We start from the raw sequence: 24,169 nt of genomic DNA on the forward strand, positions 1-24,169 counted from the left end.
ATTTTCTTGCAGCTTCAGAAAAAAATGTAATGCTACCTTTCTTTTCTTTCATGGCTGAGTAGACGAGCAATGGAAATCTCCAATATGAATTCTTAGTGCGTTCTTACTGACCATGCATTGTTAGTATCAGATAATCCTATGGGGGTTAATGCTTTTAAAGGAAGACATGTGGTATATTTGTTACTTAAATGATATCATTTTTCATGAATTCAAAGTCTTAAATGGAACCAGTCACCAGATTTGACGACTATAAGCTGCTGCTACCAGCAGGGAGCTCTTATATACAACATTCTAGAATACTGTGTATAAGAGCCCAGGCTACTCTGTATAACGTAAAAAACGCTTTTAAAATACTCACCTAAGGGGCGGTCCGGTCCACAGAGTGTTGCTTCTCTCCGGTCCTGCACCTCCTCTCTACGGCTTTCCTCCTTCTTCTGAGGCCTGTGTGACACATCCTACGTCATGCACACTGGCCGGCATTGAGGTCCTGTGCAGGCGCACCTTGATCTGCCCTGCTCAGGGAAAATCAAACTATTGTAGTGTGCATGCATGGGCGGTGTTTAACCTTTCCTCGCGCCTACGCATTACAGTACTTTGATCTGCCCTCAGAAGAAATATTTGGACAACAACACAAATGTCATTTTAGTTGTTTACTAAAACATATTCATGATACAGTCATATAATCAATATGAGCTTAAAGTGCAGCCTCTCAGGATTATTATAGGGTATTCACATCCTTATTGAAGTAAAGGCCGCTTTACATGCAATGACATCGCTAACGAGTTATAGCTGGGGTCACGAAATTCGTGACGCACATCCAGCCTCGTTAGCGACGTTGTTGCGTGTGACACTTACAAGCGACCACTAACAATCCCAAATACTCACCAAATCGTTGATTGTTGACACGTTGTTCATTTTCAAAAAATCGTTGATCGGTTGGGACGCAGGTTGTACGTCGTTCCTGAGGCAGCACACATCGCTACATGTGACACCCTGGGAACGACAAACAACAGCGTTCCTGCGTCCTCCGGCAACGAGGTAGGAGTGACATTCATGCGGCTGCTCTCCACCCCTCGACTTCTATTGGAGGCCTGCTGTGTGACATCGCTGTGACGCCGCACGAACCGCCCCCTTAAAAAAGAGGTTGATCGCCAGCCACAGCGACGTCGTTAGGAAGGTAAGTTGGTGTGACGCGTACCGGCGATATCGTTCGCCACGGGCAGCGATTTGCCCGTGACACACAAATGACAGGGGCGGGTGCTATCGCTAGCGACATCACTAGCGAATCGATGTCGCTGCGTGTAAAGCAGCCTTAACAGTTCAGGAATTACAGTTCTGTAGCTGTCTCGTTCTCAAGGTATTGGACAATTATCTTAAAAGCACTTTAACTTGCTGCATGAGCTATTCCCTCATTAATGCATCATCAATTAAGCAGGTGAAAGGTCTGGAACTGATTCCAGATTTGACATTTTTCCATTTGGGACCTGTTCCTGTGAACCCACCACATCTGGCAAAAGGAGCTCTCAATGGAAAAAAAACCCCACTGTTATTAGGCTCAAAAAAAAAAGAAGAAGAAATCCATCAGAGAGATAGCAGAAATGTTAGAAGTGGCCAAATCAGTTTGAAAAACAAAAAGAGGGCATTAGTGAGCTTGGGAACTCGAAAAGGCCTGAAAGTCCACAGAAGACAAGAATAGTGGGTGATCATAGAATCCTTTACATGATGAAGAAAAACCCATTCATAATATCTACCCAAGTGAAGAACACTCTCCAGGAGGTAGCTATTTCAGTATATAAGTAGGTGTTTAAATGGCATCTGAAAGCAGGTTTGAGAGCAAATAATGAAGGTTCACCGCAAGGTGCAAACCATTAATCAGCGTGAAAAATAGAAAGGCCAAATTAGACTTTGCCAATAAAATATCTAAAGAAGTCAGACCACTTCTGGAAAAGCATTCTTTGGACAGATGAAATTAACATCAACCTGTACCAGAATGATAGGAAGAAGAAAGTATGAAGAATGCTTGGATCAGCTCGTGATCAAAAGCACACCACATCCTTTGTAAAACATGGTGGAGGCTGTGTGATGGAATGGGCAAGCATGGGTCACTAGTGTTTATTGATGATGTGACTGAAGACAGAAGCAGCTGGATGAATTTTGAAGTGTACAGGGGTATACTTTCTGCTCGTATTCAAACAAAACAAGAATGCTGCGGAGACACCATCACATGTTTCTCAACACTGGCAGGAAAACTAGCCAGGTCTTTCACCGGGAAGGAACAACCACGGAAAGGGCAGTCTTCAGTCAAGGAAACCGCCTATACCAAAACATGGTATCTATCCACAGACAGCTGTTTCAGGGTATTTGCCCCTCATCAGTGTGGAGTAGGAAACTGGCTAGTGGGAGCAATGCCTAGTAGAAGACTACATAGGTAAGGATAGTTGACCTCGGGGAGATCAACATCCAACACCGTGGAGACACCATCACGTGTTTCTCAACGCAGTGACACTAGAACAAGGCCCCCTGGGAAAATATGCAAAACAAGAATGCTGCGGAGACACCATCACATGTTTCTCAACACTGGCAGGAAAACTAGCCAGGTATTTCACCAGGAAGGAACAACCACGGGAAGGGCAATCTCCAGTCAAGGAAACCGCCTATAGCAAAACATGGTATCTACATAGGCAAGGATGGTTGTTCCTTCCCGGTGAAAGACCTGTCTAGTTTTCCTGCCAGCGTTGAGAAACATGTGATAGTGTCTCCGCGGTGTTGGATGTTGATCTCCCCGAGGTCAACCATCCTTACCTATGTAGTCTTCTACTAGGCATTGCTCCCACTAGCCAGTTTCCTACTCCACACTGATGAGGGGCAAATACCCTGAAACAGCTGTCTCTGGATGGATACCATGTTTTGGTATAGGCGGTTTCCTTGACTGGAGACTGCACTTCCCGTGGTTGTTCCTTCCCAGTGAAAGACCTGGCTAATTTTCCTGCCAGCTTTGAGAAACATGTGATGGTGTCTCCGCGGAATTCTTGTTTTGCATATTTTCCCAGGGGGCCTTGTTCTAGTGCCACTGCATTGAGAAACACGTGATGGTGTCTCCGCGGTGTTGGATATTGATCTCCCTGAGGTCAACCATCCTTACCTATGTAGTCTTTTACTAGACATTGCTCCCACTAGCCAGTTTCCTACTCCACACTGATGAGGGGCAAATACCCCGAAACAGCTGTCTGTGGATGGATACCATGTTTTGGCATAGGCGGTTTTCTTGACTGGAGACTGCCCTTCCGTGGTTGTTCCTTCCCTGTGAAAGACCTGGCTAATTTTCCTGCCAGCGTTGAGAAACATGTGATGGTGTCTCCGCGGCATTCTTGTTTTGCATATTTTCCCAGGGGGCCTTGTTCTAGTGTCACTGCGTTGAGAAACACGTGATGGTGTCTCTGTGGCGCCCCTGACCTGGTCAGGCATCACTGAGTACTGCACCCATGCTGGGTGAGTACAAACAGGTAATCCCAAAGTCTGATTAGGGTGTGGACACACAGACACACTTTAACCAGGGCTCACACACACCTTAGAGGGAACCCCTGGGCAGACCAAGGAAGGGGCGTGGCCTCCACATCTCAGCTAGTGGTGCAGTGGAGAATCTGGAAGGAGTTATGCAGAGGCAGTCCAAGACAGAGGACACATGTCAGTCTGAAGCAGAGAGCGGACACGCAGACACGCTACTCAGACCCTGCAGTGTAGTGGCTGCTTGCGGGGGAGTTCGGTTGCCACACAGTCAGCCAGAAAGACAACTCAGGAAGAAGCGGGGTGATTGAGAACGGGGACTCCTGGTAGACCAGGCACGTACGGGGACAGGTCCCTAGAGCCAGACATCCATTTAGTGGTCTGCTAAAACTTGCTGGTGATGGCACTCCAGGTGTCTCACCAAACACACAGAGTCCGCAGCATCAGCATCAACGAGGGGGCCCATAAGTGAGATAGGGCGAGAAGCCATCTTTACTTGGTCCATGCTGCCAGCAAACGGGCCAGAAAGGGGAGAAAAGGCCGATGCGACTTCCCTGGATGAATCCCATATACTTCAAGTCGGGGATTATCCGAAACAAGAAGTGCTAGGAAGGCGAGCTTGCAGTCACCTCTATATCAGCCTGAAGGATACCTGGTTCTCCCTGCAGTTTGTCTCAGCATCGCCCGGGTTACCTCACAGTGAACAACTGAACGTGAGTAAAAACCCTGAAAGACATTCTGGACTGTGTGTGAGTTCTTCTGCGACCTGTGGTTCAACGCATATACACCCGAGCCCCTGGGTCCAGCCTCACTCTCGGGAGGCCATAACCCCAGACTGCAGACACCATCAGCCCCAGACGCTCGTTAAACTGCAGTGGCGGTCACCCCTCATCCCGACCGCAAAACCAAGAGTGGCGTCACGATTCCTATTAAAGTTAACCTGACATACCTGTTGCGAAAAGATTTCCAGCACGTGAAGACCCTGCGGCATCCCTGGAGGTGGAGAGGAGTCCTTGAGGTCCTGGAGGTGACTGCTGCAGGTGAGGGGCTTCACATCTCCGCGGTGTTGGATGTTGATCTCCCCAAGTTCAACCATCCTTACCTACATATTCAAACAAATACAGCAAGGTTGATTGGATGATGCTTCACAGTAGCTACATTTCAAATGCTGAAAGGGAACCTGTCACCAGATTTTGGCCTTCTAAACTAAAACGAGCACCTTAAGCAACGCCTTTGCTACATTCTATAGAGGTGCACATTACCCTCTCCCCCCATCCCCCGTAGACCCTACAAATACCTTTATAAAATCTCACACCATATATTTAAATTGTCCGGTCCGATGGGTGTCCTAATCTGCGCCTCCTGTTCCTCCTTTCGCTGTCCTCCTGTGGTGATTGACGTGGATGACGCCTCAGGTGGATAAAATCCATGCCTGTGCAAACATATTTCCGGCTTGTGCAGGTGCACTTTGCTCTGCCCTATTGCGTGCAGAGCTGAAAACATAGGTGCACCTGCGCGAAAAGGCGAGTTCTCTGTGCAGGCGTGACATTTTGCCCGGTGATGTGGATGACGTCAGCCGCTTCATCCACATCGCCGGGCAAATTCTTGTTCCTGTGCAGAGAACTTGCCAGTTCGTGCAGGCGCAACTATGTTTTCGCCTCTGTCCTATTACTTTTGAGTCCCTGAAATGAGGACTATATTTTTGTTCAATCCCTTTGAATTTAAACAACCCAGAATAAAAACAAAAATAAGCTATACCTTGCAGTACGCAACTAAGTAAGTAAATAGTAGTACATGTAAATATTATAGGGTAGCTAGTAGACACTGTTTTGATCAAATAGCATAAAAGCATCCCACCGCGACAAGGTGTATCCAAGAAGGATGGTCCTATCTCCAGTGATTGACCTCTCGATAACTGCCATCAGGCCTCAATAGATAAGGTCAGAAGTGTGACTGTTCAGACACCAGCCCGTGGAAAGATTTATAAACTAAATACACAGCCCAAAAAGGGAGGGAGCCACAAAGTACAAAAGACCAAAGAAAACCAAAAGCATGAGCTGAAGCATGTTAGTATAAGTGCAAAGTGTTGGTGCACATTCACACACATTTACAAACACAGCTCACAACAAAAAGAAAATTTAGCAAATACTCTTCAGAAAGCAAATAACTAATTAAATAGTATTAGCACATGTAGATAACATGTGGTATGTAGTTGACTCTATTTTGATTAATAGAGTGTAAACGCCATGGATCTTAGTTCTTGTAGTTCACCTCGCTATGTGCCAGCAGGCCTCAAAATAGATGGGGCAGAACAGGACTCATACCTGACTGTTGTGAATGTCATCTGAGTGGGTGATGGTTTGGAGCTCCCTCTGGTGGTCAGGACTGGGGGTGAAGCTTACTGTGCCTCAACAGGTATGGGAGCTAATTGGGAGTTTGGAAAGCCCAATTGCAGATCAGCCTGGGTTATATAGTAGAGCAGTGTCTGCTGGCGGGGGCCGGTTATAGATTTTGTTCCTCTGTTTCTGAATTGGCTTGTAGTTGTCCTTCCATTTATCCTGTGCCTGTTCCATTCCAGATGGGTTGCAATTTATTTGCTCTATTGCCTTATTCACACCTAAGGGTGCTTGTTTTTCTTTTTGTTTTGCTTCGAGTCTGTTTTCTTGCAGGAGAGGCATTGTCTTTTTGTTTTGATGAGCATGGGGGTTAAGAAAAGGGAGATTCTCCCTGTCCTATTTGATTTTTTGCTTCTAGTGTGGTCTGACAAATAGGGGATTGTGGTCAGCTCAGGTTCAAACTACCCTTCTGTTTATTTCTGCTGATGGGATTTTTATGATCATCCAAGGTGACCAGATCATAACAACTGACTGTTTCAACACTTGCCTGTGGAAAGCTGTGTATATAAAATGTACAGCCCAAAAACGGGGAGCTACACCCGTATATGTACAATGCACAAAAAACTGAAGACAATTTAAAAAATGAGCTGGCACACCTGTTGGCATAAATGCACTGTGTAAGTGCTTATTCACACTGTGGCAATTAACAGGCAAAATCAAAGCTGAAAACAAATGAGCAAATTACTTTGTATTAAGTAAATAGATAGCAATGACACATGTAAATATCATAGGCTACTCAGCTGACACTATTTTAATCTAAAGAAGGTTAAAGCAATCCTACCGCAACAAGATGTACGTAAGATATTTTGCTCATTTATTTTTTTTGTTAGGTTTTGTCTGTTAATAGCCACAGTGTGAATGTCCATCTACATATTCCACCTATACAAGCAGTTCAACCAGCTCATTTCTTTGCTTAGGTCACCTTATTCCAAGACTCAAATCATTTTAAATGTTTGGTCACTGTGGTTGTGTGACATCTTGTGAGACCCTGAGCTGTCATTATTGATACCATTTTGTGGTAGATACAATGTTTTGATCACCTTCTATTTCAGTATTTTAGAGGCCAAAAGCAAATATTATTTTTTTCTCATCACACTCTTCATTGATTGGGTTGATTTTAATAGATCCGATTTTTAATGACTTAGCGATATATTCGTATGTTAGCGAAGTATTCATATGTGCAATGAATACTTTACATTGTATCACAGTGTCATATCTTCAGTGTTGTCCCAGGAAAAGATATAATTAAATATTTTCAAAAATGTGAGGGGTGTACTCACTTTTGTGATATACTGTATGTTCCCCATCCTGCAATATATGTTCCCCGTTCTACCTTCGCATTAAAACAAAAACAAATTCTACTCACCTTTCTCCACTCTCTCATCACACAGCATCCTCTACTACATCTGGCACCGGAGCTGGCACTGTACATCGGCGTGCAAGACATGGTGCATGATATCACTGCCATGCGCTCTCATTCACAGACAGTCCGAGGATAGCTGCCGAACTCTGATTATACAGTAGGGTATTATGATCCGGTAACCGTGGAAGATTACAAAAAGTACCCATTGGTGAAAAAACACCAAGAAACAGGAATAGTTGGTACCTGGGCTGACTGCAATCCCCTGACTATCAGACAATACTATAAATAGCCGTGGAGCGTTTCTAAAAACCTAGACACCACGTCACAGCCTGAGAAACTAGCTACGCCTCACAGAATGAAATAAAGAAATCTACCTTGCCTCAGAGCAGTCCCCAAAGGAGTAGGTAGCCCCCCACATATAAATATTACGGTGATATAGAAAAACACAATACTCAAATAGGAAAAATAGAATTAGCAAAGGCTAACTAACTTGATACAAAGCAAAGGAAGGGAACTGATTGTGGTCAGTGCAAAATCCCTATAGAAAAACACCAAACTCCTGGTAGTAAAAAAGGCCCTGGAGGTCACATGACCTCACCCCCACTATATCAGGTACTCCTGTAATTAATGGAAGAGACAAAACACCAAAAAAGAACACAAAAATACAGAAGAGCAAATAATCAAATCAGACAGGGATAAAAATCCCTTTTCCTGCAGGAAAGCCAGCACAGGGGAAACCCCCATGCTCACAACACAATTGAAACAAAGCTTCACCTGCAAGAAAACAGATACACAGCACAACAAGGAAAAACAACACCCTAAGGTGTAAACAAGAAAACAAGGCAAAACTGAAACTTATCTGCAGAAGTCTTCCTCAGGGATACAGGGAAGGACAAATCTCCAGGCCAGGAACAGAGACAGGGAATATACAATTATAACCAGCATCAGCCGGACAGAAAGTGCTTTCTTATATAGACCAGACATGTCTGCAATAGGACTTCACCAATTCCCAATTAATACCGACACCTGTCTGAGTCAATGGCTCAGATTTAGCTCCACTACCATTCCTGGCCACCAGAGGGAGCTTCAGAACAGCACCCACACAGATGACATTCACAACAGCAGGGTGTACTGTGGCACAAAGACTCGATGGGCCTCTGTGGCGCAATATACTTCAGCTGAATGTCGAATGCACATCCGGCTGAAGAAGGCGCTGGGGTCTACTGGCCCCTCTGTAGCAATGGCCTGGTCACAGTTGAGATCTATGTGACCACGATTGTTATGCCCCTGTCCCTTGGGGAACTTGAATCTGTGATTATCTGATTGCTTGTACTATACAACAATACTACAACACTACTGTGCATAGAGAAAACAATGGTCTCTTATGAACAGCAGCTACAGGTTAGTTTTCATATTAATACTTTCATGACAAGCATGGGGATCTTCAGTAGACCCCCGGCTCGCCAATGGGTACATGAGGTGATACACCCCCATGCTGCTGCACTGTAAATGCCGCTATCAGAGATTGATCATGGCACTTAACAGCTTAACAGCCGCAAGAAGAGCTCCACTCCACCCACAGCTTTTAGAGGCAAATGATGGCTGAATATACACAGCCATCATCTGCTGGGAAAGAAGTGGCCTCAGCTATTGAGCCCTCATCAAAGGGAGCAGGCATATAATGTAAGTGTATGTCATATGATGGTAAAGGGCTAAAATGGTTGTCCCCTTTCAAATATTATTGCTCCAGAGGCTTAGGGAGGGAAAAAATAACTGAGCTATTACCAAGCTGCAAATATAAGGCAAAAAGAAAAGTGCAGCATGGAAAGTGCAAAATAGGGTCTTATCTGAGAGATGAGATATAGAATCAGACAGTGTCAAGGCTCACCTTGAATGGTTGTGAGAGTCACAATCACTAATGCACATCAAACCAACTGCTGTAGCCCCATGTGGAATTGGAATCAAGAGACAATGGAAAGGGTTAAACGCCAGGCTCTTGCATAAGAAATGAGCCCAAGGGTACAAGTTGGTGATTTATTTTCTACACGGTTAGAAAAGAACCCTCTCTTTCTTCAGGAGGAAAAACACATGCCATTATTTTTTCTTGTAGAGGGAGAGGGCTCTCTCTCAAATTCGGAGAAAATAAATCACCAACTTGTACCCTTGGACTAATTTCTTATGCAACAGCGCGGCATTTAACTCTTTCCATTGACTCTTGATTCCAAGCTGCAAAGATGACATCTAGAGATAAGTGACTACATTTTAGTGCACTTGAATTACATTTGAATTTTACAAAAATCCACAATTGACAAAATACATATTATTTTGTAATTTGCTTTCACACAGATTCAGCAGAATGAAGGCTAGTGACCATCAAAATGGTATAACCCCCCCAAACTTGTACTAACCTCTCCAGCTCTTCTGCTACTCAATGCCACTTGTCCTGCCTTCGTCATATCTTTGGAGACGCAGTAGTGACATTGAAATCCATGGGGTCTTGGTTACTAAGCCATAGTTTCTGGGTTTACAAAACCCGGTAGGTTTCTGAGCATGCACCCACAAAGGTTGCAGCCCATGACAATTTCACGTTACGGTGGGAAAAAAGTTGCATAATACTGCTCCTTTCTAAAGCTTTTGTCAATGATCGTCAGTTTGACATTTGTAATCTAGATCTCCTGGCTCCCACTAGAATTTTGACATTTGCTATCAGAAGAACTTGGCCTGTACCATCTATAAATGTGTTTTCCTGGCAAAAAGACTAATTAAAACTATTTACCTGTAATGTAATTGCACCGCCTTTGTATGTTTGCCTTATATAAATCTACTTATGTTATTATTTATTTATATAGCGCCAACATATTCTGTAGCGCTTTACAGACCCTTTTTTAATTTCACTACTGGAGTGATACTTTAAATCTAAGTTGCCTGCACCTATTCTTAAACTCACCCTCCAGTGTCTTCATCTGTTATCATCGCTGTCCAGCAATTTGAGACCTATTGGCATCTTTAGTTTATGGGAACCTTGGTTTGGTCTCTTTCTGGCTTTCATAGACTTGCATTGAGAGCTTGTGACATACCTTCTGACTTCTGGCAAGTCAGAAGTTATGGTCACAAGACGGCGCTGCGGGACCAAAGAGGCGTCGGTAAAAGGAGAAGCTGCTAGACGGTGAGAATATAACAACGGGCAGGGAACTTAGATTTAAAGCGACACTCCAGTGCTGAAAAATAACAAAACGCTTGAGTGGTACTTTCAATTAACTTCTGTGCAAATCAAATTTTCTGGGAAAAAACACAGATGAACAGGCAAATTTGAATATTGCCCGATCTGCTCATTTCTAGTTACATCCTGTTGACAGCACTGCAGCCAATTATTGAATTTGCCAGCTTCTGCCATCTAAACCATCAAGGATGCTGATCTTGATTTAGCGGTGCACACTAAGGGGGTGCACCATCCATAGTTATCTGTAGTTCAAATTATAAGTCTTATACAGTACAGACCAAATGTTTAGACACACCTTCTTATTCAAACAGTTTTCTTTATTTTCAGGACTCTGAAAATTGTAGATTCACATTGAAGGCATCAAAGCTATGAATTAAAACGTGGAATGAAATACTTAAAAAAGTGTGAAACAACTGAAAATATGTCTTATGTTCTAGGTTCTTCAAAGTAGCCACCTTTTGCTTTCATTACTACTTTGCACACTCTTGGCATTCTCTTGATGAGCTTCATGAGGTAGTTACCAGAAATGGTTTTTCAACAGTCTTGAAAGAGTACCCAGAGATGCTTAGCACTTGTTGGCCATTTTGCCTTCTTTCTGCGGTCCAGCTCACCCCTAACCATCTCGATTGGGTTCAGGTCTGGTGACTGTGGAGACCAGGTCATCTGGCGTAGCACCCCATCACTCTCCTTCTTGGTCAAATAGCCCTTACACAGCCTGGAGGTGTGTTTGGGGTCATTGTCCTGTTGAAAAATAAATGATGGTCCAACTAAATGCAAACCGGATGGAATAGCACGCCTCTGCAAGATGCTGTTTTAGGCATGCTGGTTCTGTATGCCTTCAATTTTGAATAAATCCCTAACAGTGTCACCAGCAAAGCACCCCCACACCATCACACCTCCTCCTTCATGCTTCACGGTGGGAACCAGCCATGTAGAGTCCATCCGTTCACCTTTTCTACAAACACACGGTGGTTGGATCCAAAGATCTCAAATTTGGACTCATCAGACCAAAGCACAGATTTCCGCTGGTCTAATGTCCATTCCTTGTGTTCTTTAGCCCAAACAAGTCTCTTCTGCTTGTTTCCTGTCCTTAGCAGTGGTTTCCTAGCAGCTACTTTACCATGAAGGCCTGCTGCACAAAGTCTCCTCTTAACAGTTGTTCTAGAGATGAGAAGGTGTGTCCAAACTTTTGGTCTGTACTGTAAATGTATGCATACAATAACCTCGCAGTGATCAATAATCAACAAAGTGCTCTGATCAAAGCAGGACAAGACTGTTTATTCTACGGACGTTTAGACACTTCCAAAGGATGCAATACTTTATCATATCATAAGTTTTCAAGCAGTTGTAGGCAAAAGACAAAGGAAATGTTAGGAAATAGGAAATAGAAGACACACTTGTCCTAACATCTCTTAATACTGTACTTTTCTAATATGTATTAAACAGAAGTAAGAAAGTAAGATGTTTCTTAATTTGGTGAATTCCAAGCTAAGCTATATTGACAGGAAAAGAACCAGACAGTCTCTGAATGCAAATATGGGTGCAAGCACCATCTTGTCCTGTATTTTGGGTATCTTCATATAATCATGTCCATAACAACCTCGGTCTGGAACGCAGTCGTCTTGACATTACCCCTTTAGCCTTTACACAATCACCGGAGCAGCTGCAAGTGGCAGCACAGGACCTCAGATCTCGGGGAAGGTGAGTAAATGCTTTTTGTTTTGTTTTTTAGGTTTTTGTGCCTCTTGAGGGGTTATTTTAGAACTCTTGAGTTTTACTAAAAAGAAAACAAATAAAGAAAAATAAATCAGAAAGTTTAAGAACACAAATTAAAAGAAACTGCAGGACAATATTACATTGGTTTCAACCACAGGTTTAATTATTTTTGAAGACCGGTTATTAATTTTAATCAAATTATTACCAGAATAAATGAATAGTATATTTACTTTGCCAGTGAATTTTGTGTGGTGATATTGACTGAGGCCAGTAATATATTACTTTACTGTGATTCAAAAGACATGTCATTGATCATAATAAGAGACTGCAAGGGGCCAAATTTAGGTGCGCAATATCCATTTGTCATGTTCCACTTGGTGCATCGGGGAAATTCGGATGTTCTTTCTTTAGCATCTTTAGACCAGGACTCATGCTTTACAAAAAAAATATGTTTTGTATCCTAAAAGCATTTTCCAGTGGCTACATTAAGATTATTTTAGCAATCAACTAAATTACTTGCCTTTTAGGTATAAAAACTATGGTACTTGTTTGGAATTTAACAAAGGGTAATTTAATGACTGCATTTTTTGTTTGTCTGTAAAATGTTTCCTGACAGTGCATATGTGGGTTGACTCAGAGAAACTCATGGATTATGGCAATTAACACACATGTAGGAGTAGTATGCAAAGCTTAAAGGAGGAACTAAGGATCACTGTGCCTTAGAGTGGAAGTTAAAAGATACAGCAAAAGAAAACATTTTTGCAATTGGATTTTATTACAAATTTTGCACCGTTTGCCTTCAATAAAACAGAAATACAGAAGACCAAGCTATAATATATACTATTGCTGACCAACAGGCTATATACATGCATAACCACTAGGGTAGGAGACTATGAAGACTTGTGGATAAAGCTTACAAGTAACTGGTTTATGGGTTAACTGATCTAGATGAGCGAACCCGAACTGTAAAGTGCGGGGTCTGTACCAAAAACGGACCTTTAAAAACGTAGTGTCCTAGTTTGCAGTTCGGACGCTGTACGCATGCTAACCACTTGATCAAGAATCATTGTGCTCCGATATGCTCGGTACTTGGTCCAATGTGAGCAACTTGAATTCTCTGAATGGATCTCATTGGTGTAAAAACAATGTTTTCGGATGTAGTGTGTACCAAAAAAAAATCCCTTCCTTAGCCAAAAATGCTCTGTTTATGGCTGGCTGCAAGAGGTAGAGCTGAACTGCCAAATCATTGACTTTTAATGGGGTCCGGGCTCCGGGATCAAGTTCAGATCAAGTCTGGGTCCCGAACTGAACTTTATCTAAAGTGCACCTGAACCCAATGTGGGAGGCCAAATGAACCCCTTCACAGATTAGGTCCAGGTATAATTTGACCCAGACCAGAGTATACCCAGGGGATTCATTGTCCAAGGCCAAACTTTACCCCTCCAGGCCAGAATATACAGTCAGGGCCAGAAATATTTGGACAGTGACACAAGTTTTGTTATTTTAGCTGTTTACAAAAACATGTTCAGAAATACAATTATATATATAATATGGGCTGAAAGTGCACACTCCCAGCTGCAATATGAGAGTTTTCACATCCAAATTGGAGAAAGGGTTTAGGAATCATAGCTCTGTAATGCATAGCCTCCTCTTTTTCAAGGGACCAAAAGTAATTGGACAAGGGACTCTAAGGGCTGCAATTAACTCTGAAGGCGTCTCCCTCGTTAACCTGTAATCAATGAAGTAGTTAAAAGGTCTCGGGTTGATTACAGGTGTGTGGTTTTGCATTTGGAAGTTGTTGCTGTGACCAGACAACATGCGGTCTAAGGAACTCTCAATTGAGGTGAAGCAGAACATCCTGAGGCTGAAAAAAAGAAAAAATCCATCAGAGAGATAGCAGACATGCTTGGAGTAGCAAAATCAACAGTCGGGTACATTCTGAAAAAAAAGGAATTGACTGGTGAGCTTGGGAACTCAAAAAGGCCTGGGCGTCCACGGATGACAACAGTGGTGGATGATCGCCGCATACTTTCTTTGGTGAAGAAGAACCCGTTCACAACATCAACTGAAGTCCAGAACACTCTCAGTGAAGTAGGTGTATCTGTCTCTAAGTCAACAGTAAAGAGAAGACTCCATGAAAGTAAATACAAAGGGTTCACATCTAGATGCAAACCATTCATCAATTCCAAAAATAGACAGGCCAGAGTTAAATTTGCTGAAAAACACCTCATGAAGCCAGCTCAGTTCTGGAAAAGTATTCTATGGACAGATGAGACAAAGATCAACCTGCACCAGAATGATGGGAAGAAAAAAGTTTGGAGAAGAAAGGGAACGGCACATGATCCAAGGCACACCACATCCTCTGTAAAACATGGTGGAGGCAACGTGATGGCATGGGCATGCATGGCTTTCAATGGCACTGGGTCACTTGTGTTTATTGATGACATAACAGCAGACAAGAGTAGCCGGATGAATTCTGAAGTGTACCGGGATATACTTTCAGCCCAGATTCAGCCAAATGCCGCAAAGTTAATCGGACGGTGCTTCATAGTACAGATGGACAATGACCCCAAGCATACAGCCAAAGCTACCCAGGAGTTCATGAGTGCAAAAAAGTGGAACATTCTGCAATGGCCAAGTCAATCACTAGATCTTAACCCAATTGAGCATGCATTTCACTTTCTCAAATCCAGACTTAAGACGGAAAGACCCACAAACAAGCAAGACCTGAAGGCTGCGGCTGTAAAGGTCTGGCAAAGCATTAAGAAGGAGGAAACCCAGCATTTGGTGATGTCCATGGGTTCCAGACTTAAGGCAGTGATTGCCTCCAAAGGATTCGCAACAAAATATTGAAAATAAAAATTTTTTGTTTGGGTTTGGTTTATTTGTCCAATTACTTTTGACCTCCTAAAATGTGGAGTGTTTGTAAAGAAATGTGTACAATTCCTACCATTTCTATCAGATATTTTTGTTCAAACCTTCAAATTAAACGTTACAATCTGCACTTTAATTCTGTTGTAGAGGTTTCATTTCAAATCCAATGTGGTGGCATGCAGAGCCCAACTCGCGAAAATTGTGTCACTGTCCAAATATTTCTGGACCTAACTGTACCCATCTAACATGGAAACCGGGGATAGTCTGTCCCAGGCCACAGTATACCTCAGGAATAAACTCTGCACCCAGGGGTGTAAAATAGTACAGTGCTTACATTGAACTGACAGTAGATGACGCTGTGCCATCAGTGCATAATTAATGTTATGTACTATAACTTGTTATGCATGTTTCTCTCTGCTCTCTATGACACCAAACTTTTTCCAAGTTTTACAAGTTGTCCCTTGCATTGAGCAATAAGGGACTTGAGAAATCGCTGAGAAAAAAAAAATTACCTACTCAACCAACTTTATAAGTTGAAGTTTCAAGATGTTATGACTTTTATTATATTAGCAATCGTGACCTTTTTTTGGTTGAAGAAAAAAGATATAAGTCCGTTAGCTTTCTCACTTAAAGGGGTTATCCGGCTTATTTTGCCCTTTTTTGTCATTTCACTATTGGGCTACATAGGGGCAGGTAAGTAGATAGTGACTACCTACGTGCACTGCTGTCAGCCCCTCTCCCCCGGCTCAGAGTGGTCATGTGACTGCTCCTGCCGTGATTTTGCTGCTTCCTGTGACGTCACATTGACAAGGGCAGGAGCTTGTTGACGGGCATCACAGCCGACGACATGTTGCCGCCCTGCTCGGTGGGTACAGAGCTTGGAGTCCCCGCCCACCTTCCCCAGCACCCTCCCACATATTCCGTAGTGCAGTGGTGGTAAAGACGCTGCCGCTAGGCTGCATGCGGCCCCTGATGCTGCTTGTGGCATGCAGACCCATGGCCCCCTTGCTGATCACTGCCTGTGCTGGTGCCACGCAGTCAGTGCTTTATATCAGAGGACAGATTCCTGGTAACTGCGCAGGACCGAGCTCTGTATACAGCTACTGCAATGATCAGCCGCTGGCCAATCAGAGGCAGCAGCTGATCACTGAAAAACCTGTACGGAGAGCTCGTCCCTGTGCAGGGAATCTATGCTCTGATATAAAGCAATGTCAGCTGCAGCCCTTGATGCTGCTTGCGGTGCGTAGGCCCATGGCCCCCTTGCTGATCACGGTCTCTGCTGGTGCCACATAGTTAGCGCTTTATATCAGAGGACAGATTCCCCGACACTGCTCAAACGCGAGCTCTGTATACAGCTACTGCAATGATCAGCCGCCAGCCAATCAGACGCTAGCAGCGGATTACTGGAGAAGCTGCATAGAGAGCACGTCCCTGTGCAGTGCCCGGAAATCTGTCCTCTGATATAAAGCGCTGTCAGCTGCGGCCCCTGATGCTGCTTGGGGCACATAGGCCCATGGCCCACTTGCTGATTGCTGCCTATGCTGGGGCCGCGCAGTCAGTGCTTTATACGAGTATCAGAGGACACAGATTCCCCGGCGCTGCTCAGACGCAATCTCTGTATATAGCTACTGCAATGATCAGCCGCCGGCCAATCAGAGGCCAGTAGCGGATCACTGGAGAAGCTGCATAGAGAGCGCATCCCTGCGCAGCACCCGGGAATCTGTCCTCTGATATAAAGTGCTGTCAGCTGCAGCACTATCAGCGTTCATCAAGGGGGCTGCGGCCACAAGAAGCAAACAGGCCACCGAGGGAAAGAAGACAGGTGAGAAGGATTTGTGTTTGTTTGTTTTTTTGCATGTGTGAAGAATGGCACAATATGGGAGACTACTTCAGGATGGAGCATTACTACAAGAAGAGGACCCCCAATGGGACATTATTACAAGATGAGTGGAAGGATGGGGCACAATACTATAGGATAGGCACATTTATTACAAGATGGGCAGAAGGATGGGGCACATTATTACATTATATGTAGCCATATTGTCCTCTGCTAGAGGTCTGTGCTGGGCAGACTACTGACAGCCAATGAGTGTGCAGAGGTTGGGGCTAGATAGTGAGGCCGGGCGGTGCCAGCTCTGACTGTGAAGTTTGGCATAGGAAGATTTCATGTTTGGTTGAGCTGCAGGTAAACTATGTGCAGAGAATAAAGGGATAATTCAAGAGGAACAAAAGTCAGAAACAAAAAAAAAATAAAATAATGTAGGGGTGTTTTATATGACAATACAGCACAGATTAGCTTAAAAAATGTTTTAGAGTTTATGTCAGACAACGCCTTTAACTTGTTAGACAAAGCTGAATCCCCAATAAAATGTTGAAAAATTAAGTAATTCTTGTGTATATCACTCAATGTTATTGATGGTATAATATGGCCTGAGTGGTAAATTATCGCCTAGGTCACTTTATGCCTCTGAGTATAATCTAGCCTAGGCCACTTTAACCCATGGTATACTCTGGTCTGTTACTCTATAACATACAGTCATATGAAAAAGTTTGGTCACCTCTATTAATGTTAACCTTTTTTCTTTATAACAATTTGGGTTTTTGCAACAGCTTTTTCAGTTTCACATATCTAGTAACTGATTGACTGAGTAATATTTCTGGATTGAAATGAGATTTATTGTACTAACAGAAAATGTGCAATCCGCATTTAATCAAAATTTGACCTGTGCAAAAGTATGGGCACCCTTATCAATTTCTTGACTAACTTACTTACTACTGACTTACTAAATCCAATCCTAATTTTTCTAGATGACCTTGTTTACATTTTTTGAAGGAGCTCGGCAGTATATGTCATTACTGTATGTATGAAAAGTAACATTTTGCTGTGGGTATTTAGGCATCTGAAGGGCTTGGTCCTGAAAGGGCAAAAGTAAACTATAAAGCTATTTAAATAACAGAAAATTCTATTGAAAATATTTTTTTTCAACCACAGAACCAGTTGAGAAGAAAGCTGATCAGTTTGTGGAGATCACCACACCATTTCTTAACTTTCGAATGAATCCCCTCTCTGTGCCATCCGAAGGGTAGGTGCAGGACTTTATCTTGTCACACTATCAAAACCATAACCATATTTTCTTTCTTTGTACATTTTATTACACAGTGTTCCATAAATGTGTTTTTACATGCAGTGGATAAAGAGATACTGTAGAGCGCTATAGGGGCTTATCTAGTTATGCCTTTTAGGTGAAGAAGAGGTGATATGCTCACCTGGCAGGGTCGTGTGATGAACAACCGCTATAAGGCCTCGCTCACATGAGCGTATGAATCGGACTGGTGCAATTTGAGATTTTCTCGCATTGTTTGTGGACCAGTGTTAGATGAGGCAAAGTATATCAGTGATTTTTTTTCTCACCTAGATTCGGAATGAGAAAAAAGTCCCAGCATTCTCCGCTTGGATGTGTAAATCAGATGAGATTCGCCAAAACAAGTCAATGGGTGCAAGAAGAAAACAGACGGCATGTGGACCATCCATATGCCATTTTTTTACAGAGACATTACTAATCTGTAACTCAGAACACTATAAATGGTTATCTAAATGATTGTCGAATAACAGTTGGTGAGAAAAAAACCACATCGTACGGATCTCATATGCATTTCATACGGATGATAGGCAAAAAAAAATAATCACACTCACATAGCACATGACATATGGAATACCAAATGGATTTCAGATTTTTCGTATGCTCGTGTGATCCCGGCCTATTGGCGAGTCTTGCCTGATTTACGCAAAAAATCGCTGATCTGCTCTGCCTCATTGACTATCATTGCTTTGAGTGCAATGCGAGACATTCTTGCATTGCATTTGTCCAATTCATATGCTCATGTGAGTGTGGCCTAATAGCGTTAAACAGCTGCTGCAGTATCCACAAGAAATAAAGTAAAAAAACTTAAGAGATGGACTGCTCTTTTCACTTTTTTGACACTTTAATCTCTTTTTTTATTACCCTGTATACATTTTAAGGTGGTGTCACGCATAGCGACGACGACAATGACGTCGCTGCTAAGTCAACATTTTCTGTGACGTAGCAGCGACGTCCCATCGCTGTCGCTGTGTGTGACATCCAGCAATGACCTGGCCCCTGCTGTGAGGTCGCCGGTCGTTGCTGAATGTCCTGCTTCATTTTTTGGACGTTGCTCTCCCGCTGTGAAGCACACATCGCTGTGTGTGACAGCGAGAGAGCGACGAACTGAAGCGAGCAGGGAGCCAGCGTCCGGCAGCCTGCGGTAAGCTGTAACCACGGTAAACATCGGGTAACCAAGAAGCCCTTTCCTTGGTTACCCGATATTTACCTTAGTTATTAGCGGCCGCCGCTCTCATGCTGCCAGTGCCAGCTCCCTGCATACGTAGCTAGGATACGTAGCTAGGATAATTAACCCGATATGTACTCTGGCTAGGAGTGCAGGGAGCCAGCGCTAAGCGGTGTGCTCTCACGCTGCCAGTGCCGGCTCCCTGCTCCCTGCACACGTAGCTGGAGTACACATCAGGTAATTAACCTGATGTGTACTGTACTCTGGCTAGGAGTGCAGGGAACAGGGAGCCGGCACTGGCAGCGTGAGAGCGGCGGACGCTAGTAACTAAGGTAAATATCGGGTAACCAAGAGAAGTGCTTTCCTTGGTTACCCGATATTTACCTCAGTTACGCTTCCATGCGTCGCTACTGGCTGGGGGCTGGTCACTGGTCGCTGGTGAGATCTGCCCGTTTGACAGCTCACCAGTGACCATGTAACGACGCAGCAGCGATTCTGATAAGGTCAGATCGCTGGTCGTGATCACTGCTGTGTCGCTATGTGTGACACCACCTTTAGGGTTGCAGTATATCTACTATGCATATACAATTGAAACCAGAAAGTTACATACACTAGCTAAAAAGACACATACGCATGTTTTTCTCACTATCTGACATGAAATCAGAATAAACCTTTCCCGTTTTAGGTCAATTGGGATTACAAAAATTATTTATATTTTCCAAATGGCAGAATAATGAGAGAGAGCAAGAGAATGTTTTAAGAAATTTGTATTACTTTCTGCAAAGTAAAAAGTTTACATACACTAATGAGAAAGTCAAAAGAAATCAGCCACGATCTCAGGAAGACAATTGTGGACTTGTATCCACCACAACCAGTTGGTGTCGTAACCCTTGGAAAGAGGCAGGTCCGTGTTGAAGTCCATAGCAATATGTTGACAGGGAGCAGAAGGAACCGGCATGGGTTTAAGAATACCAGCAGACATGTCCCTGGAATACTTGTTTCTAGTACAGGGTTAACTGGCGGAAATGAAATCCCGGACATCCAACGAGGGCCACAGGATGCAGCAGCAATCAGCTCAGTAGATTAGCGTATGCCCACATAACAAACCAACTTGGATTTGTGACCCTAGGACAAAATTATCCTCATTGTAGTTGTAGAGACAAAAGTTTGGCCCAGAGGAATGTCTTTAAAAATGACAGAAGTCGCTTCAATAATCCTGGCCGGGGCAATGATGTGCTGAGACTCCTCCAAGGAATCAAACTCATTGAAGGAAAACTTGGAAAACAAATTGTTCTTCTGTAGACACTTCAGTACCCGATGAACGTGCATTTTATGGGTGGGCAGGTCAGGAGAGACAATCACGATGTCGCCCAAGTATACGACTAAGGAAACGTAGAGGAGATCCAAGAAGATGTAATTAATGAATTCCTGAAACACAGCGGGTGTGTTGCACAGACCGAAACGCATAACAAGATATATGTAGTGACGTCATGGGTATTAAAGGCGGTTTTCCATTTGTCGCCCTTTCAGATACAAAACAGATTATAAAGTGGGCTTTACACGCTACGATATTGCTAGCAATTGCTAGCGATATCATACGCAAAAGCATCCGCCCCCGTCGTGCATGTGATTTCGTGTGATCGCTGCAGCAGCGAATATTATCGCTACGGCAGCATCACACGCACTTACCTGGTCGGCGGCGTCGCTGTGACTGCCGAACAATCCCTCCCTCAAGGGGGAGGGACGTTCGGCATCACAGCGACGTCACCGCGACGTCACTAAGCGGCCGGCCAATCAAAGTGGAGGGGCGGAGATGAGCGGGACGTAACATCCCGCCCACCTCCTTCCTTCCGCATTGCGGCCGGCGGCAGGTAAGGTGAGGTTCATCGCTCCTGCGGTGTCACACACAGTGATGTGTGCTGCCGCAGGAGCAACGAACCACATTGATAATCAACCATTACCGATTTTTGGTTTTGGGACGACCTCTCCATGGTGAACAATTTTCACCATTTTTGAGGTCGCTTAAGGTCGCTGGTAAGTGTCACATGCTGCGATATCGTTAATGACGCCGGATGTGCGTCACTAACAATGTGACCCCGACGATAAAACATTAACGAAAGCGTGTAAAGCCCCCTTTAGCCCCTTATTGGTCCAATTTGGAGAATATCTTTGCCCCACAGATTCTGTCAAACAGTTCAGAGATTAAAAGCAGAGAATACTTGTTTTTCATGGTGGTTTTGTTGATTTTGACTCAATAGTCAATGCATGGATGTATGATAGTCTATGCATGGACATAGGGAGCCATCCTTCAACACAAAGAAGAAGCTGGCACCAGCTGGAAAAGAAAATTTATGGATGAATCCTTTGGCCAAGGTTTTTGAATGTATTCGGACATGGTCCGAAACTCAGGCAGGAATAGCAAATACACCCGATCCTCAGGAGGAGAAGTACCAGGAAGAAAATTATTTGGACGGTCATAAGGTCTGTGGGGTTGCAAAACCTCAGCTTTCTTTTCACAGGAGACATCTGCAAAGGCACAATAATGAACAGGCAGGGAAGCAAAATACAAAGGCACAAAGGGCGGAGTCAAAAGTGTAACCTTGGCGAGGCAGTTGGTAGCACAGTATGATCTCCAGTGGAGCACCTCATTGGTGGACCAGTTAATAGTTGGTTTGCTGAGATGCAGCCATGGAAGACCTAGAAAAATTGAATTCACAGATCTGGGTAGCACGTAGAATGAGATTTTCTCGGAATACAGGACTCTTATCCACAGCATGACAGACAGTGTAATGAATTGAATAAGCTCTGCCAGCAGTTGTCCATAAGTGAAAGCAATAGTCAGAGGGTGTTCCAGCTGTTGTGTAGGGAGCTTAAGACTACAGACTATATAGTGATGAATGAATTTGTCCGTGAAGCCAGATAGGCTGCCACGGACAGGAATCTCTCCTGCCAAGCCAGGGTAACTTTGGTCAATAGCTTTGGAGAACTTACTCTCACAGGGCACTGGCAAACAAAATGTCCATTGCCTCTACAGTACATACATGAATTCTCTCTGAACCTTTCCTGTCGTTCCTGCATTGAGAGCATAGCCCTCCACAACTGCAATTTCTCTGGGGTTCGTGGTGTGGCTTAAGTTAGCAAAAGAAACCTGAAGTTCGGAGCCACTCTGGGTGATCTTTGGGCACTTGTTCCATGACCCGCTTTTGGCAGTGAAGATCTATCCTGGTGGCCAGCTGTGTAAGGGCATCCAGCAAGGATGGTTGATCTCTGCCAGTCAACACATCCTTGATACGGCTGGATAGACTGGATAGACTCTGCAAAAATGGTCACCATCAGTGCCTCATCATTTCAGGCTAGGTCTGCCACTAAGGTATGGAAGTGTAAGCCATATTGTGCCTCACAGTCCGTGCCTTGCCATAGACACAAAAAGGATGAAGCAGCTAAGGTGATGCAGCCTTGAACATCGAATAATCCCTGGAACATCTCCAGGAATTTCCTTATGTTGCCAGTCTCTGGACCACCACATTCCCAGATTGAATTTGTCCAAGCCAGGGCTTATCCAGAAAGCAGGGAAACCATAAAGGCTATCTTGATTTGATCAGTAGGGAAGAGATGTGAATGGAGGGTGAAATGGACCTTGCACTAATTAACGAAGCTGAGGCTCTCCTTGATGTCCTCACCATAGCGGAACAGAAGTGGAAGCTGGAGCTTAGCAGAACCACCAGAGACACTGGAACTTTAGGCAGTTCCCTCAAAGACACTGATATAGAGTAAAGTTTTCCAGATGTAGTGGAGGTGGAGACAGGTCAGACACTGGAGTGGATAAATCCTGCAGCTTGGTTGCCACCACATTGATGGGCTGCATCAGCTGGTCCGTACTGTCACGCTGAGAGCGGACCTCCTTGTACAGAATCTGTACATTAGACTTGGGGTCCCTGGCTCCCAATTCTTCAGCGGGGACCACGGCCTGATCTAACTGTATTACTGGTGGGTCTGGATACACTTTGCCACGGGCCAGGGTTACCCTGGAGGGGAATAACTAAGTGACTATCGGGTGCTCACTAGAGCCTCTGGTGGCGAGGATAGGCTGGACCGCTGGTAGTCACTAGGTACCAATCCTGGGCAGTTCCTAGCACTGTACGAGGTGACACAAACATACATTTTTTTTTTTTTTTTTTATTTAGTTCCCTTTTTTCTCTTTTCATTTTAACCATAATGAATACAAAATAATAAAGGATTTTGTTATTGCTGTTTTCCAAGAACGTACATCTTAACATTGATCATATGACTAATTTTACCTTTCGTTGGCGCTCTTTTTTTAATTTATTTAAACACATGCATGTCACTAATTGCTTTACATGTGGGTGTTCTGAGGAAGGAGTCTGTTTTGACCTTGAAATGCATTGACAATAACCTACTTTTATTGATCCTGATTACCTTAACTTAATTGGAACTCAGCAGTGCAGAATCATCCATCTCCCATGTTTTTTTTCTTCCCCATGCTATGTCATAGTATGTTTAAGGAGTAATATTTCTACTTGTGTAGAGTAACATGCCTAACGGCTTATAGGCTGTGTAATGCTCCTGTGGGAAATTAAATATGTAAAATGCCTCTTGAGAGAGGAAGAGGACTTAAGGCCGTTTTACACGCAGCGACATTGTTAACGAGAGATATCGCTGGGGTCACGGAATTCGTGATGCACATCCGGCCTCGTTAGCGACGTCTCTGCATGTGACACCTACGAGTGACCGCTAACGATCAAAAATACTCACCTAATCGTTAATTGT

General features: G+C 43.8%; 1 protein-coding gene across 1 annotated transcript in view; it reads left to right on the plus strand.

The window, feature by feature from the left end:
* Positions 1-24,169, plus strand: part of ADGB (androglobin) — a 499,062-nt gene that overhangs the window by 141,274 nt on the left and 333,619 nt on the right. The window contains exon 12 of the mRNA XM_075339549.1: positions 18,066-18,156. Within this exon, the coding sequence (XP_075195664.1) occupies positions 18,066-18,156 (91 nt within the window). The remainder of the gene's footprint in view (positions 1-18,065; positions 18,157-24,169) is intronic.

This window comes from Anomaloglossus baeobatrachus, chromosome 3 (assembly GCF_048569485.1).
Source record: "Anomaloglossus baeobatrachus isolate aAnoBae1 chromosome 3, aAnoBae1.hap1, whole genome shotgun sequence".
NCBI lineage: Eukaryota > Metazoa > Chordata > Amphibia > Anura > Aromobatidae > Anomaloglossus > Anomaloglossus baeobatrachus.